This window comes from Bombina bombina, chromosome 6 (assembly GCF_027579735.1).
Source record: "Bombina bombina isolate aBomBom1 chromosome 6, aBomBom1.pri, whole genome shotgun sequence".
Lineage (NCBI taxonomy): Eukaryota > Metazoa > Chordata > Amphibia > Anura > Bombinatoridae > Bombina > Bombina bombina.
This window is the reverse complement of record NC_069504.1, coordinates 682,735,442-682,753,994: the sequence shown is the minus strand read 5'-3', so window position 1 is coordinate 682,753,994 and position 18,553 is coordinate 682,735,442. Positions and strand designations below refer to the sequence as shown.

The following is an 18,553-nucleotide window of genomic DNA, read 5'->3' as shown; positions in this document are numbered from 1 at the left end:
CTGCTCTGGCTGTGAAAAGAACAATGGTAAGTTTTTAAACAAAACGGCTGCTTTCTAAACTTTGATGAATGAAAGTGCCCCTGCTTTTAATAGTATTTTTTAAAAAATTGGCATTCATTCATAAAAGTTTACCTTCACTGTAAGGGGTTAAACAACTTTTTAGTGCTCTGTATGAAATCAGTTATTTTATATATATAATTATTCTATATAAAATTACTATAAACATTCTTGCAAACACTGCCGTCATAAAGTGTTGAATATGTGCACACTCCTGTGAGCCATACCTAGCTTTATTCTTGAAAGAAGGGTACCAAGAAAACAAAGCAAACTTGCTAATAGAAGTTGTATGTAAAGTTTATAATGGCATGCTCTATCTAAAGCATGAAAGTTTGATTGTGACTTTACTGTCACTTTAATGCGTTACCAATATTAGTAATGTTAATCATCTTTAAAACTGTGCCCCTCTGTCTGTTCACCTCTTTGTCTATAAAAGTGATTGTTCCCAGCCATTTCTGTTTGATATATATTCATGTGACACTGAAATCATTACTCAACTATCTATAGCATTTCAAGGACGTGAGTAATGTTTTATGAGATCAAAAATGAAAAGTGCTGATCTAAGTATGATTTATAAGCTGTATTTTACACCTTTAATCATTTTTGTCTATAAAACTTTTCTAGACTGTTATTGTGGATATCCTCAATCACTGGTGTTTGTAATATAAAGCAAAACATTTGTCTGGAAATTCTCTATTAAAACTTACATTTCTTACATTTTGCACTATGGATGTTCTACAACTTTTGATCTTAATCAAAACAACGAAATAAATGACAAAATCTTAATTTTAACATGTTCATGTTGTGCTGAATAACAATTTATTTTCTACTTGTGGAGCACTGATTTATGCTGCAGGGTTAAAAGGACTTAGAGACATGAAACCCAAACTTTTTCTTTCATGATTTAGAAAGAGCAGGCAGTTTTAAACATCTTTCCAATTTAATTATATTATCTAATTTGCTTCATTCTCTTGATACCCTTTGTTAAAAAGCATGTCTAGATTGTCTCAGTAGCTGCTGATTGATGGCTGCACATAGACGCCTCATGAGATTGGCTAACCCTCTGCATTGCTATTCCTTCAACAAAGGATATCTAAACAAGGAAACAAATTTGATAATAGAAGTAAATTGGAAAGTTGTTAAAAATTGTATTCTCTATCTAAATCATGAAAGAACTCTTTTGGGTTTCATGTCCCTTTAACAGTGGGAAAAGAAAATGCTTTAACTATAACATTTTATCACTGTAATATTTCTTGCATATAACTTTAAAGGGACATGAAACCCAACATTTTTCTTTTGTGATTTAGGTAGAACATACAGTTTTAAACAACTTTCCAGTTTACTTCTATTATCAAATGTGCTTCATTCTCATTGTATCATTTGTTGAAGTAGCAGTAGCAGCAATGCACTACTGGTTTCTAACTGAACATATGGGTGAGCCATTGACAATCGGTATATATATGCAGCCACCAATCAGCAGCTAGAACCTAGGTTCTTTGCTGCTCCTGAGCTTACCTAGATAAACCTTTCAGCAAAAGATAACAAGAGAAGGAAGCAAACAAAATAATAGAAGTAAATTGGAAAGATGTTTAAAATGGTATGCTCTGTCTAAATAATGAATGTCTAATTATGACTTTACTGTCCCTTTAATGTCCCTTTAACCCTCTAAACACACAGTTAAATTCAGCTCCAGAGCATCACTGCACTACTGGAAGCTAGCTGAACACATCTGTGAGCCAATGACAAGAGTTATATGTGCCTAAACACCAATCAGCAGTTAGCTCCCAGTAGTGCATTACTTCTCCTAAACCTACCTTATAAGCTTATATACAAAGGATACCAAGAGAACAATGTAAAATTAATAACAAAAGTACATTGAAAAATCTTAACCATTAAAGTTAAATTTTGACTCATTTTGACTTCCATGCCCCTTTAATAATATGCAGTAATAAAATATGCAGAAATAGTTTCTATTTGCCACTTGTGTGCTGGTGCGTGCAATAGAAAGTAAAGGAATGATATGTGGGAGGTTTTTTATTTTATTTAATAAGCTGTACAATTAAAAAAATACATTTGCACATTTCTGATTGTAATTGAACGATATCAAACCCCAAAAATATATTTTGTGATTCAGACAGAGCGTACAATTACTAAAAAGTTTGTTTACTTTTATTCAAATTTGCATCATTTCCATGGTGTTTTGTGTCAAAGGCTGGAACACTACATGGTAGGAATTAGTGCTGCCCTCTAGTGCTCTTGTAAATGGAAAAAAAAATCTTACAAAACTGCTGCCATATAGTGCTCCACACATGTGCACACTCAGCTTGCGCCCCTGCTTTTCAATAAAAGATACAAAGAGAACGAAGAAAATTAGATGGTAGAAGTAAATTAGAAAGCTGTATAAAATTATTTTTCATTAGCCAATAAAGGTATCACTTATACAATTTGTTTATTTTATTTGTTTATGTTCCTTTAAATAAATAGTAATTTTGTGTGTGTTTGTTTTTAATAGATCAGATGGCTCGTTACAATGCCTTGGCAGTTATTTTTTCTAAAAAGGTATCTTCATTGAAGCAATGCGCTAAACACATTTAGTCAGCCAATGACAAAAGGCATATGTGAGTAGTCACCAATCACCAGCTAGCTTCTAGTAAAGCATTGCTGCCCTGCTATGTGTTTAACCCCTTTGGAATAGTTAAACACATAGCTATATGCAAAACATAATGCAATACTAAAATGCTCTAACATTACATAATTTTCTTTTTTTCACGTTTATCACCCTTTGACCGTGTCTTGCATTTAGAATATTAGTTAAATACGTGATACGTGTCACTGCATGTGACGGACTGAAGCCTGGCATGATGAATTTGTTTATTAGAGCTGTTCTCGTACCGGAATCTCTCTCTTATATTTTTGTAATCTGTAACAATTCGTATTGCTGTGTTCATTACTGAAAACTTGCAAAGATCTAGGACACATTTACCATAAATTTAAATGAAATTCCAACAGATGAAAATTATAAACAGGTTTTCAGCTTTCCAAAAAAAGGTTTTAGAAATATTTAGAAAGAAGGATTTGCAAATGAAACAGGCTAAGAGTGTAAAACTAAGCAAATACCTCATTTGACATTTGAAGACTGCCTGATAAGCAAATAAAATGAATCCACTGAAATATGGCAGCATGTTTTATTCATAATGTATACCTATCCAATATCTTTACATTAAAGAGATGAGCATTTTTATTTATGCTTAACAGGAGGGAGAATTTTTTTTTTTATGCTTCACTGAAACAGTACACAAAATTCTGCTTTTTTTTCATACATCCTGATCCACTAAGCTCATATGAGCGGGCCTGCAACCAATAGGGGCATGCAGCCTATCTAGGTAACCTGTTTAATGTCTATGAAATGAGATGCAGACAGGTCATATCATAAATTATATTTCCCTCACTGAATAGTGACATTTTTATATATATATATATTAAGATCTAAGATATTTAGTAGCCTCTCATGTTATTTTTAACCATATAAGTGTTTTTCAAGCAGTAATATTTATTTGTGGTTAGGTACCTTTAATGGCACTTGCTACTGATAAGGTTAAAGGGACAGTCTACTCCAAAATTGTTATTGTTTAAAAATATATATAATGCCTTTTTTACCCATTCTCAAGTTTTGCACAGCCAACACAGTTATATTAATATACTTTTTACCTCTGTGATTACCTTGTATCTAAGAACCTTCTAACAGCCCCCTTATCACATGACAATTTATTTTTTATCTATTGACTTGTATTCAAGCCAATTAGTGCAGTGTCTCACACAACTCCACAGGAGAGAGCACAATGTTATCTATATGGCCCACATGGATTAGCAGTCTCTTGTTGTGAAAAGCAAATAAAAAAGCATGTGATAAGAGGCTGTCTGTAGTGGCTTACAAACAGGCAGAAATTTAGAGGTTTAAATGAAATAAAGTTTATTAATATAACAATGTAGGTTGTGCAAAGTTGGGGAATGGGTATTAAGGTGTTATCTGTCTTTTTAAACCATAACAATTTTGGTGTAGACTGTCCCTTTAAGAAACACTACAATACATAACGCAACCAACCCAATCTCCCAAAACCCTTCTACAACCAAAAGCATACCACCTATGATTGCATAGCTCCACCTTTGGGGGGGGACCTAATATTATAACAAAATAAATATTTATTTTTAAATAAAAATATAAAAATATTTTCCTGCTTTAATCCTACTGATGCCCATCTCCAGTCTTGTACTAATTTTTGCAATGCTATAAAAATGAGTAATCCACTTACTTTAAATGAGTGGCTAATAGTAAATAAAGTAAAGTGAGTATTACTTAATTTTGTTTTGCAGTTCTCTAATTTCTATATATATTATTTTTAACAGATTATAAAGTTCGCTCATGCAAATATTTTGGTTGGCATCAGGCAATACTATGACGACTTGGATTTTAAGAATATTATGGACTACGTGCAAGAGAAGGTTTGTCAATACATTAATACATGTGTGCATCACTATTTATAAATGCCTCTTACATATCTGGTATAAAAACTTGTTGTCACACTGATAATACATTGCGGATTCCTTTACATATCATAGGGCAAAAAAAAAGCATTTCTTGTGATCATAAACCTGAGACAGGAGGAATGCGAACTTGTTTGCTCTTTTTTTTTTTTTTAAGAGATAGAAAGGTCAACAATAAAATGTCATTTCAGATTTAAATTGAAGCATAATCTTGCAGTGTAAAAAGTGATTTCGGTTAGTTAGCAGCATACAGACATATGATGTGAATTCCCTGTGCACCAGCATTCAAACACTGCACCCTCTCAGAGGATCAACAGTGACTTGTATGACACAAATGAAAATGAAGTCTTCACTGACACAATACGTCCCAGCACTAGCTTTCTGAGCAGGATTGTTTTTTTATCCTGATGCTGTAGTCGCACGTAGCATATGTGCATATTCTACTGGAACAGTTATAACTTTTACCAGAAACATTTCTGCTAATGGGTGTATGTGGCAAAAATGCTTCTATTTTACACTGAAATGCACCCATTCACATTTTAAATTTGACCTTTTTATCCCTTCAATACAATTTTTTTAGAGCATTATTTTGTGCATTACTGATAATAGTTAACTGTATTTAACCTCCACATAGGGGGTAATTTCTTCATTCTCTTGGAATCTTTATTTGAACAGCAAGAATGTAAGTTTAGATGCCAGCCCATTTTTGGTGAACAACCTGGGTTGTTCTTGCTGTTTGGTGGATAAATTCACCCACCAATAAACAAGTGCTGTCCAGGGTCTGAACCAAAAATTGTCTGGCTCCTTAGCTTAGATGCCTAAAGATAGCAAGAGAACGAAGAAAAATTAATAATAGGAGTAAATTAGAAAGTTGCTTAAAATTGCATGCTCTATCTGAATCACGAAATAAATTTTTTTGGGTCCAGTGTCCCTTTAAAGAAATACTAAACTGCCCCTTGAAAACTAAATATAGTGTACATTTCATACTCTTTAATTTTGTATTAAAGTAATTCTTTAATAAAATGACCCCCCCTTGACTCATACTTACCTTATATGTAATACTCTTAGCTTGGCAGTTGTTTCTTTTTCACTCTTCAGCTCCTGCCACTGCAGAATCTGATAGAAGGTAGCTTGAGTAAGCACCTTCAGTCTCAATAGAAGCAGGTGTTACAGCTGCTTTACAAAGAGGTTAAAAACTGCCTGCCTAGCTAGGCATAATATGCATATGGTAAGTGAGGGTAAGGGGGGCTGGATTTTATTTATTATTGCAATAACTACATTTATTTCTCCAACATAGGTGTGTCCGGTCCACGGCGTCATCCTTACTTGTGGGATATTCTCTTCCCCAACAGGAAATGGCAAAGAGCCCAGCAAAGCTGGTCATATGATCCCTCCTAGGCTCCGCCTACCCCAGTCATTCTCTTTGCCGTTGCACAGGCAACATCTCCACGGAGATGGCTAAGAGTTTTTTGGTGTTTAAATGTAGTTTTTATTCTTCAATCAAGTGTTTGTTATTTTAAAATAGTGCTGGTATGTACTATTTACTCTGAAACAGAAAAGAGAAGAAGATTTCTGTTTGTGAGAGGAAGATGATTTTAGCAGACGTTACTAAAATCGATTGCTGTTTCCACACAGGACTGTTCAGATGAAGTAACTTCAGTTGGGGGAAGCAGTTGGCAGACTTTTCTGCCTGAGGTATGATGGCCACATTTCTAACACGACTTGTTAATGCTGGAAGGCTGTCATTTTCCCTATGGGGACCGGTAAGCCATTTTCTTAGATTAAGTATAAGAATAAAGGCTTTATAAGGGCTTAAAAAACTGGTAGACATTTTTCTGGGCTAAAACGATTACTTGCTAAGCATATTTGACAGATTATAGCGCTTTATAGTTATTATAATCTTGGGGATTGTTGTTAAAAAACGGCAGGCACTGTATGGACACCTTTTTCAGATGGGGGCCTTCTCTAGTCATAGGCAGAGCCTCATTTTCGAGCCACTAATGCGCAGTTGTTTTTGGAAGGCAAGGCATGCAGATGCATGTGTGAGGAGCTAAGATCCACTGAAAAAGCTTATAGAAGGCGTCATTTGGTATCGTATTCCCCTCTGGGCTTGGTTGGGTCTCAGCAAAGCAGATTCAAATTTGGTGTGCAATACTTTTAAGGCTTTAAGACACTGTGGTGAAATTTTGGTGAATTTTGAACAATTGCTTCATACTTTTTCGCATATTCAGTAATAAAGTGTGTTCTGTTTAAAATTTAAAGTGACAGTAACGGTTTTATTTTAAAACGTTTTTTGTGCTTTGTTGACAAGTTTAAGCCTGTTTAACATGTCTGAACCATCAGATAAACGATGTTCTATATGTATGAATGCCAATGTGTCTCCCCATTTAAATATATGTGATAATTGTGACATGGTGTCCAAACAAAGTAGGGACAATGATGCCACAGATAATAATAGTGCCCAAGATGATTCTTCAGATGAGGGGAGTAAGCATGGTACTGCATCACCCCCTTCTGTGTCTACACCAGTTTTGCCCACACAAGAGGCCCCTAGTACATCTAGTGCGCCAATACTTATTACTATGCAACAATTAACGGCTGTTATGGATAATTCTATTAAAAATATTTTATCTAAAATGCCTACTTATCAAAGAAAGCGCGATTGCTCTGTTTTAAACACTGAAGAGCAAGAGGACGCTGATGATAACGCTTCTGACATACCCTCACACCAATCTGAAGGGGCCAGGAGGGAGGTTTTGTCTGAGGGAGAAATTTCAGATTCAGGGAAAATTTCTCAACAAGCTGAACCTGATGTTGTAACATTTAAATTTAAATTAGAACATCTACGCGCACTGCTTAAGGAGGTATTATCTACTCTGGATGATTGTGACAATTTGGTCATTCCAGAGAAATTATGTAAGATGAACAAGTTCCTAGAGGTTCCGGTGCCCCCCGATGTTTTTCCTATACCCAAGCGGGTGGCGGACATAGTAAACAAGGAATGGGAAAGGCCCGGCATACCTTTTGTGCCTCCCCCTATATTTAAGAAATTATTTCCTATAGTCGACCCCAGAAAGGACTTATGGCAGACAGTCCCTAAGGTCGAGGGGGCGGTCTCTACTCTAAACAAACGCACTACTATTCCCATAGAAGATAGTTGTGCTTTTAAAGATCCTATGGATAAAAAATTAGAGGGTTTGCTTAAAAGAATGTTTGTTCAGCAAGGTTACCTTCTTCAACCAATTTCATGCATTGTTCCTGTCACTACGGCAGCGTGTTTCTGGTTCGAAGAACTAGAAAAGTCGCTCGATAAGGAATCTTTGTATGAGGAGATTATGGACAGAGTTCATGCACTTAAATTGGCTAACTCTTTTATTCTAGATGCCGCTTTGCAATTAGCGAGATTAGCGGCGAAAAATTCAGGGTTTGCTATCGTGGCGCGCAGAGCGCTCTGGCTAAAGTCTTGGTCAGCGGATGTGTCTTCCAAGACAAAATTGCTTAACATCCCTTTCAAGGGCAAAACACTGTTTGGTCCTGATTTGAAAGAGATTATTTCAGACATCACCGGAGGAAAGGGCCACGCCCTTCCTCAGGATAGGTCTTTTAAGGCTAGAAATAAGCCTAATTTTCGTCCCTTTCGCAGAAACGGACCAGCCTCTACTTCTACATCCTCTAAGCAAGAGGGTAATACTTCTCAACCCAAACCAGCCTGGAGACCGATGCAAGGCTGGAACAAGGGTAAGCAGGCCAAGAAGCCTGCCACTGCTACCAAAACAGCATGAAGGGATGGCCCCCGATCCGGGACCGGATCTGGTGGGGGGCAGACTTTCTCTCTTTGCTCAGGCCTGGGCAAGAGATGTTCAGGATCCTTGGGCACTAGAAATAGTTTCTCAAGGTTATCTCCTGGAATTCAAGGAACTACCCCCAAGGGGAAGGTTCCACAGGTCTCAATTATCTTCAAACCAAATAAAAAGACAGGCATTCTTACATTGTGTAGAAGACCTGTTAAGGATGGGAGTAATTCATCCAGTTCCAATAAGAGAACAAGGGATGGGGTTTTACTCCAACCTGTTCATAGTTCCCAAAAAAGAGGGAACGTTCAGACCAATTCTAGATCTCAAGATCCTAAACAAATTTCTCAGGGTTCCATCATTCAAAATGGAAACCATTCGAACGATCCTTCCTACCATCCAGGAAGGTCAATTTATGACCACGGTGGATTTAAAGGATGCGTACCTCCATATTCCTATCCACAAGGAACATCATCAGTTCCTAAGGTTCGCTTTTCTGGACAAGCATTACCAGTTTGTGGCACTTCCATTCGGATTAGCCACTGCTCCGAGAATTTTCACAAAGGTACTAGGGTCCCTTCTAGCGGTTCTAAGACCAAGGGGCATTGCAGTAGTACCGTACTTGGACGACATCCTGATTCAAGCGTCGTCTTTGTCAAAAGCAAAGGCTCATACGGACATCGTCCTAGCCTTTCTCAGATCTCACGGATGGAAAGTAAACATAGAAAAAAGCTCTCTTTCCCCGTCAACAAGAGTTCCCTTCTTGGGAACAATAATAGACTCCTTAGAAATGAGAATTTTTCTGACAGAGGTCAGAAAATCAAAACTTCTAAGCTCTTGTCAAGTTCTTCATTCTGTTCTTCGTCCTTCCATAGCGCAGTGCATGGAAGTAATAGGATTGATGGTTGCAGCAATGGACATAGTTCCTTTTGCACGAATTCATCTAAGACCATTACAACTGTGCATGCTCAGACAGTGGAATGGGGATTATACAGACTTGTCTCCGACGATTCAAGTAGATCAAAGGACCAGAGATTCACTCCGTTGGTGGCTGACCCCGGACAATCTGTCACAGGGAATGAGCTTCCGCAGACCAGAGTGGGTCATTGTCACGACCGACGCCAGTCTGGTGGGCTGGAGCGCGGTCTGGGAACCCCTGAAAGCTCAGGGTCTATGGTCTCGGGAAGAATCTCTTCTCCCGATAAACATTCTGGAACTAAGAGCGATATTCAATGCTCTCAAAGCTTGGCCTCATCTAGCAAATGCCAAATTCATAAGGTTTCAATCAGACAACATGACGACAGTTGCATATATCAACCATCGGGGGGAACAAGGAGTTCCCTGGCGATGGAGGAAGTGACCAAGATAATTCAATGGGCGGAGGATCACTCCTGCCACTTGTCTGCAATCCACATCCCAGGGGTGGAAAATTGGGAAGCGGATTTTCTGAGTCGTCAGACATTCCATCCGGGGGAGTGGGAACTCCACCCGGAAATCTTTGCCCAAATAACTCAATTATGGGGCATTCCAGACATGGATCTGGTGGCGTCTCGTCAGAACTTCAAGGTTCCTTGTTACGGGTCCAGATCCAGGGATCCCAAGGCGACTCTAGTAGATGCACTAGTAGCACCTTGGACCTTCAACCTAGCTTATGTTTTCCCACCGTTTCCTCTCATTCCCAGGCTGGTAGCCAGGATCAACCAGGAGAGGGCTTCGGTGATCTTGATAGCTCCTGCGTGGCCACGCAGGACTTGGTATGCAGACCTGGTGAATATGTCATCGGCTCCACCATGGAAGCTACCTTTGAGACAGGACCTTCTTGTTCAAGGTCCATTCGAACATCCGAATCTGGTTTCTCTCCAACTGACTGCTTGGAGATTGAACGCTTGATTTTATCAAAGCGTGGGTTTTCAGATTCTGTAATAGATACTCTGATTCAGGCTAGAAAGCCTGTAACTAGAAAAATTTACCATAAGATATGGAAAAAATATATCTATTGGTGTGAATCTAAAGGATTCCCATGGAACAAGATAAAAATCCCTAGGATTTTATCCTTTCTACAAGAGGGTTTGGAGAAGGGATTATCTGCAAGTTCTCTGAAGGGGCAGATTTCTGCGTTACCTGTTTTACTTCACAAGAGGCTGGCAGCTGTGCCAGACGTTCAAGCGTTTGTTCAGGCTCTGGTTAGAATCAAGCCTGTTTACAGACCTTTGACTCCTCCCTGGAGTCTTAATCTAGTTCTTTCAGTTCTTCAAGGGGTTCCGTTTGAACCCTTACATTCCGTAGATATTAAGTTATTATCTTGGAAAGTTTTGTTTTTGGTTGCAATTTCTTCTGCTAGAAGAGTTTCTGAGTTATCTGCTCTGCAGTGTTCTCCGCCCTATCTGGTGTTCCATGCAGATAAGGTGGTTTTGCGTACTAAGCCTGGTTTTCTTCCGAAAGTTGTTTCCAACAAGAATATTAACCAGGAGATAGTTGTACCTTCTTTGTGCCCGAATCCAGTTTCAAAGAAGGAACGTTTGTTACACAATTTGGACGTAGTCCGTGCTCTAAAATTCTATTTAGAGGCCACTAAAGATTTCAGACAAACTTCTTCTTTGTTTGTTGTTTATTCTGGTAAAAGGAGAGGTCAAAAAGCAACTTCTACCTCTCTTTCTTTTTGGCTTAAAAGCATTATCCGTTTGGCTTATGAGACTGCCGGACGGCAGCCTCCTGAAAGAATCACAGCTCACTCCACTAGGGCTGTGGCTTCCACATGGGCCTTCAAGAACGAGGCTTCTGTTGACCAGATATGTAAGGCAGCGACTTGGTCTTCACTGCACACTTTTGCCAAATTTTACAAATTTGATACTTTTGCTTCTTCAGAGGCTATTTTTGGGAGAAAGGTTTTGCAAGCCGTGGTGCCTTCCATTTAGGTGACCTGATTTGCTCCCTCCCTTCATCCGTGTCCTAAAGCTTTGGTATTGGTTCCCACAAGTAAGGATGACGCCGTGGACCGGACACACCTTTGTTGGAGAAAACAGAATTTATGCTTACCTGATAAATTACTTTCTCCAACGGTGTGTCCGGTCCACGGCCCGCCCTGGTTTTTTTAATCAGGTCTGATGAATTATTTTCTCTAACTACAGTCACCACGGTATCATATGGTTTCTCCTATGCATATTTCCTCCTGTACGTCGGTCGAATGACTGGGGTAGGCGGAGCCTAGGAGGGATCATATGACCAGCTTTGCTGGGCTCTTTGCCATTTCCTGTTGGGGAAGAGAATATCCCACAAGTAAGGATGACGCCGTGGACCGGACACACCGTTGGAGAAAGTAATTTATCAGGTAAGCATAAATTCTGTTTTCTCCTACAGGAAATTAAAGGGTTACAAAACTCTTCCTTTGAAAACGAAATATACCATAACTTTGATATTTACCTTTAAAGTGAATGTCAATTTTGACGCTAAAGTGCCCAGTTTTTAAAAATTCGATTAAAAACAGGTGCACTTTAATTTATCAAAATTTTCACTCCTGTTGTGAAAAAAAACGTACCTTTTAATCTTCACAGCAGCTCCAGCTTCCTCCACCCGTTGCAAAGCCTCTTCCTGGGTCTAAAATGAGGAATCCAGCTTCCTCCAATCACAGGGTTGAATCAGACACTGATTCCCCCGGGGGGGGGGGGGGAGCCGTGATTGAAGGATGACCTATCCATCATTTCTGACGTAAGAAATGGCTTGCAATGACCGGAGCAAGCTGGAGCTGCTGTCAAGATTAAAAGGTAAGTTTTTTTTCACAACAGGAGTGAAATGTAAATTTTGATGAATTAAAGTGCCCCTGTTTTTAATCTAATTTTTTAAAACCGGCCACTTTAGCATCAAAATTGACATTCACTTTAAAGTGCCACATTACCAGTAAGCTATTTTGGAGTGGCATAAGCATGTAGTCACTAATCACCAGCCATGTCCTGTTTAGGACGTGCACATTTTTGCAATTACAATTTAGCTAAATGTTATGATAATATGGAATAATTTATCTTGATGCTACCTGAATAGTGATAATAAAGTTACGGTGATCCAGTTTTTAAAACAGCAATCAAAAATGTCTTTATTCGCCAACATTAATTTCAGTTTTTACTAGAGCAGGGTTCTTCAAACAAAGTGTCTGGACCCATTACTGGGTCGCAACACCATGTTTACTGGGTTGTGACTTGTGTGTGTGCGTTGTAGAAGAGTGTGTGTTTGGTGTTTTTGTTTTGTATGTGTATGTTTGTGTGTGTGCGTGCATGTGTGTTGTATGAGAGTGTGCGTGTGTGTTGTATGAGAGTGTGCGTGTGTGTTGTATGAGAGTGTGCGTGTGCGTTGTATGAGAGTGTGCGTTGTAGAAGATATTCTATTCCCCAACAGGAAATGGGAAAGAGCCCAGCAAAGCTGGTCATATGATCCCTCCTAGGCTCCGCCTACCCCAGTCATTCGACCGACGTACAGGAGGAAATATGCATAGGAGAAACCATATGATACCGTGGTGACTGTAGTTAGAGAAAATAATTCATCAGACCTGATTAAAAAAACCAGGGCGGGCCGTGGACCGGACACACCGTTGGAGAAAGTAATTTATCAGGTAAGCATAAATTCTGTTTTCTCCAACAAAGGTGTGTCCGGTCCACGGCGTCATCCTTACTTGTGGGAACCAATACCAAAGCTTTAGGACACGGATGAAGGGAAGGAGCAAATCAGGTCACCTAAATGGAGTGTGCGTGTGCGTTGTATGAGAGTGTGCGTTGTATGAGAGTGTGCATTGTATGAGAGGATGCGCGTGTGTGTTTATGAGAGGGTGAGCGCGTGTGTTTTATGAAAAGGTGCTTGCGTGTGTTTTATGAAAAGGTGCTTGCGTGTGTTTTATGAGAAGGTGCTTGCGCGAGTTTTATGAGAGGGTGCGCGCACGTGTTTTATGAGAGGGTGCGCGCGCGTGTTTTATGAGAGGGTGCGCGCGTGTTTTATGAGAGGGTGCGCGCGCGTGTTTTATGAAAGGGTGAGCGCGCGTGTTTTATGAGAGGGTGAGCGTGCGTGTTTTATGAGAGGGTGAGCGCGCGTGTTTTATGAGAGGGTGAGCCCGCGTGTTTTATATGAGGGTGCGCGCGCGGGTGTTTTATGAGATGGTGCGCGCGCGCGCGTGTGTTATTACCTTTTACAACATTTTCAATTTTGACTACAATCAGGAATAAAATACGCACGCATTTTAGTCACTTCTCCAAAAATTGCAGCTATCTTATTGTTTATTACTTCAGAAATGTTCAGACCAACTGTAAAAATAGGGTTGCAAATGTATGTATCATGGCACTGCGTCTTAGGACATATAGTTTGAAGAAGCCTGGACTAGAGTATATTTTTAAAAGGATAAGATGCGGCTTAATAGCCAGAGCATAATTAGCAGTAGACGGCCCCTTTAACAAAATGGTGCAGGTTTTTTGGTTTATACAGATGTTCAAATTTCAAAGCCTTAGTATCTGTATGTTTAAAACATTCAGTTCTTTCCAATTACCACAATTTAACTCCAGTTTAGATGAGAATAAATGTTTTAAAGGGACAGTCTACACCAGAATTTTTATTGTTTTAAAAGATAAATAATCCCTTTATTACCCATTTCCCAGTTTTGCATAACCAACACATTTATAATAATATACTTTTAACCTCTGTGATTATCCTGAATCAAAGCCTCTGCAATCTGCCCCTTTTTTCAGTTCTTTTGACAGACTTGCAGTCTAGCCAATCAGTGCCTACTCCCAGATAACTTCTCGTGCACGAGCACAATGTTATCTATATGAAATACGTGAACTAACACCCTCTAGTGGTGAAAAACTGTTAAAATACAATCTGAAAGAGGTGGCCTTCAAGGTCTAAGAAATTAGCATAAGAACCTCCTAGGTTAAGTTTTCAACTAAGAATACCAAGAGAACAAAGCAAAATTGGTGATAAAAGTAAATTGGAAAATTGTTTAAAATGACATGCTCTATCTGAATCATGAAAGTTTATTTTGGCCTAGACTGTCCCTTTAAATGGCACACAGCCAACGTAATATTGACTCTGATACATTGCTGGGTGTACAATCTAGTATGTTTATTTGCTGCAGTTCTCCTGCTGTGGAGGTGATGAATTTACAGACTGGAAGGTGAATCAGTACCATTCCTGCAACACTACAGGCCCTTTGTCCTGTGGAGTCCCCTACACGTGCTGTGTAACAGGCAAGGTAAAGACCCTACACTATATTTATTTTCTGTTAGTGTACAAAACAATTTAGTTTTGCAGATTTTTGTATAGGTTGGTAATAAATTATATTTGGTATATTTGTTAGATAGCATGCATATAAAGTGAAGTGGAACAAACTCTTACTAGGTTAAATGATCATTAAAGGGACACTGAACCCAAATTTTTTATTTCATGATTCGGATAGAGCATGCAATTTTAAGCAACTTTCTAATTCACTTCTGTTATCAATTTTTCTTCGTTCTCTTGATATCTTTATTTGAAAAAGAAGGCATCTAAGCTAAGGAGCCAGCAAATTGTGGTTCAGAACCATGGACAGCATTTGTTTATTGGTGCTGTCCAATCAGCAAGGACAACTCAGGTTGTTCACCAAAAATGGGCTGGCATCTAAACTTAAATTCTTGCTTTTCAAATAAACATACCGAGAGAATGAAGAAAATTTGATTATAGGAGTACATTAGAAAGTTGCTTAAAATTGCATGCTCTATCTGAATCACAAAAGAAAAAATTTGGGTACAGTGTCTCTTTAAATACAAAAGAATTGCATAATAAATGCACGATTAAAAGACGATGCAATAACACTTACTTTGAATTTGAAATAAGCTGTAGATATTTCTTTCTGGCAAATTTTAAAATTTACATGGCAGCCTACAAGGATATTTTTAAATGATTTCTTTTGACCTGTTTTCACTAAGAATAGCAGGTTTAGTGAGGTATTACATTTTACCTGTAATTAAAATGTATTGTATTACAGATGACCTCTGCAAATTTGTACAGATTTTTAAAAATGCTATAGGAGCAGCAAAATGTTGAATAATAAGCAACCATTTCTAGTCAGAGGGACACATAGGTGTACCCCAAAGTTTCAACTGGGCTGCACTGCCCTTTCAGTCAATTTATTTAACAGTGAAGAAAAGTTTTTCATTTTGCTATGTTTGTGAGAGATCTAAAGACTTATGGTTTGTTCTGTTTTAAAAGGTGTACAGTTTTTTTTGTCTTTTGAGAAACATTATTTGGTGCTGTAAAAAGGAAATATTTGTGTTGCTTGTTGGGGTGCATTACTGTCTACAAATTAAATAAAGCTATGGGAGATGCCCTTAGCACCCTCTGACTTGCTTGTTCTGGATAATACTGTGTACAAATATTCACAGTCTCTTAGTTTAAAAATTAATTTAAACAGATTCAATGACATTTGTAAGGCAAAATATAGTAGTTTTCTCCTAATGGGAAAGAGTCCACAACAGCATTCATTACTTATGGGAAATACGAACCTGGCCACCAGGAGGAGGCAAAGACCCACCAGCCAAAGGCTTAAATACTCCTCCCACTTCCCCTATCCCCCAGTGATTCTTTGCCTTTCATCCCAGGAGGTTGGCAGAGAAGTGTCAGGAGTTATTTTTTTTTATATATATATACTTTTATTTATTGTTAATATGTCTCTTATGGAGGGTGCTATAAGCCTTTTATATTAAGTTTATCTGCCAATATAGTGATCTGGCTTTCAAAATCTTCTATCCTAGAACAATTTTTGCGTATGCTTAGGCATTGCCCTACTGGGATATTATACTTCCATACCTTGAGATGACAACTGTCAGTATGTAATTATTACAATCCACATTTTTAAAATGTGTTTTCGTCTCTATCTTTTAATTTATCACCATTATCTCAAGATCAATGAAGATAGCCTGGTTTTTGCTGTGATTAAAGGTGAAATTTAAGCCGTAATCATTTTTATTCATATTCTCAAACATTTGCACAAGTTCAGATTCAGGGCCTTTCCAGACCATAAGTAAATCATCTATATATCTCTTATAGAGTACGACGTTTGCACCATAGCCGCCATGTCTGAGAAAATTCTCTTCTCAGACACCCATAAAATGATTGGCATAGCTTGGTGCAAACCTCGTACCCATTGGGTTCCCTTCTACCTGTCCTGTAGAAAAAAATCTCTCATCAAATGAAAAATAATTATGTTCTAGTATATATTTGATACTATTCAAGACAAATAGAAGAAGAAAATAATCTACTGCTTGTATCCCTTGTTTATAGTTTATCACAGTATATAAGGATGACACATCACATGTGACCAAAATATGTCTTCTTGCCATTCCAATGAATTTAAGATATTCAACACTTGTGTTGAATCTTTTAAATGGGAGTCTAATTTTAGTACATGTGGTTGTAAAACCCTATCTACATACTGTGATAGATTTGCAGATATGAAATTGATGCCAGAAATTATCGGCCTTCCAGGGTGATTGTTGAGACATTTGTGGATTCTGGGAAGGAAATAAAAGATAGGGATTTTGGGGAATTTAGGTGTTAGGTAGGCAAATTCTTTATTGTTTAGAACTCCTGATTTCTTCCCATCAGTTAGGATTTTATTAAGTATTATCGTGAATCTACTGGTGGGGTTCTGCTCCAGTTTCTTATAGGTTTTATCATCATTCAACAATCTATATGCTTCAGACATATATTTCTCCAACATTGGTGTGTCCGGTCCACGGCGTCATCCTTACTTGTGGGATATCTCTTCCCCAACAGGAAATGGCAAAGAGTCCCAGCAAAGCTGGCCATATAGTCCCTCCTAGGCTCCGCCCACCCCTGTCATTCTCTTTGCCGTTGCACAGGCAACATCTCCACAGAGATGGTTAAGAGTTTTTTGGTGTTTAAATGTAGTTTTTATTCTTATATCAAGTGTTTGTTATTTTAAAATAGTGCTGGTATGTACTATTTACTCTGAAACAGAAAAGGATGAAGATTTCTGTTTGTGAGAGGAAGATGATTTTAGCAGACAGTAACTAAAATCGATTGCTGTTTCCACATAGGACTGTTGAGATGAAATAACTTCAGTTGGGGGAAGCAGTTAGCAGACTTTTCTGCTTAATGTATGACTAGCCATATTTCTAACAAGACGATGTAATGCTGGAAGGCTGTCATTTCCACTCATGGGGACCGGTAAGCCATTTTCTTAGTCAAACAAACAGAATAAAGGGCTTATTATGGGCTAAAAAACTGGTAGACATTTTTATGGGCTAAATCGATTGCTTTATTTGGGCATTTTATTCATATTTATGCTGACAATTTGCATTTATAAACTTGGGGAATGTTTATTAAACGGCAGGCACTGTGTTAGACACCTTTTCCAGTCAGGGGGCCTTCCTAGTTGTAGACTGAGCCTCATTTTCCCGCCATTACTGCGCAGTTGTTTTTTGAGAGCAGGGCATGCAGATGCATGTGTGAGGATCTAAAAATTGCTGGAAAAGCTTCTAGAAGGCGTCAATTGGTATCGTATTCCCCTCTGGGCTTGGTTGGGTCTCAGCAAAGACTATAGCTGGGACTGTATAGGGGTTACATTTATAAACGGTTCCGTTATTTTAAGGGTTAAAGCTCTGAAATTTGGTGTGCAATACTATTAATGCTTTAAGACACTGTGGTGAAATTTTGGTAATTTTTGAACAATTCCTCCATACTTTTTCACATATTCAGTAATAAAGTGTTTTCTGTTTAAAATTTAAAGAGACAGTAACGGTTTTGTTTTAAAACGTTTTTTGTGCTTTGTTGACAAGTTTAAGCCTGTTTAACATGTCTGTACCTTCAGATAAGCTATGTTCTATATGTATGAAAGCCAATGTGTCTCCCCATTTAAATTTATGTGATAATTGTGCCATATCGTCCAAACAAAGTAAGGACAGTACTGCCACAGATAATGAAATTGCCCAAGATGATTCCTCAGATGAGGGGAGTAAACATGATACTACATCATCTCCTACTGTGTCTACACCAGTTTTGCCCACGCAGGAGGCCCCTAGTATATCTAGTGCGCCAATACTTATTACCATGCAACAATTAACGGCTGTCATGGATAACTCCATAGCAAATATTTTATCCAAAATGCCTACTTATCAGAGAAAGCGCGA

General features: G+C 38.3%; 1 protein-coding gene across 1 annotated transcript in view; it reads left to right on the top strand.

Moving 5' to 3' along the window:
* The window catches only part of LOC128664561 (tetraspanin-15-like), a 473,765-nt gene that overhangs the window by 278,679 nt on the left and 176,533 nt on the right, over positions 1 to 18,553 (top strand). The window contains exons 4-5 of the mRNA XM_053719379.1: positions 4,462 to 4,557; positions 14,500 to 14,616. Coding sequence (XP_053575354.1) covers positions 4,462 to 4,557; positions 14,500 to 14,616 — 213 coding nt within the window. The remainder of the gene's footprint in view (positions 1 to 4,461; positions 4,558 to 14,499; positions 14,617 to 18,553) is intronic.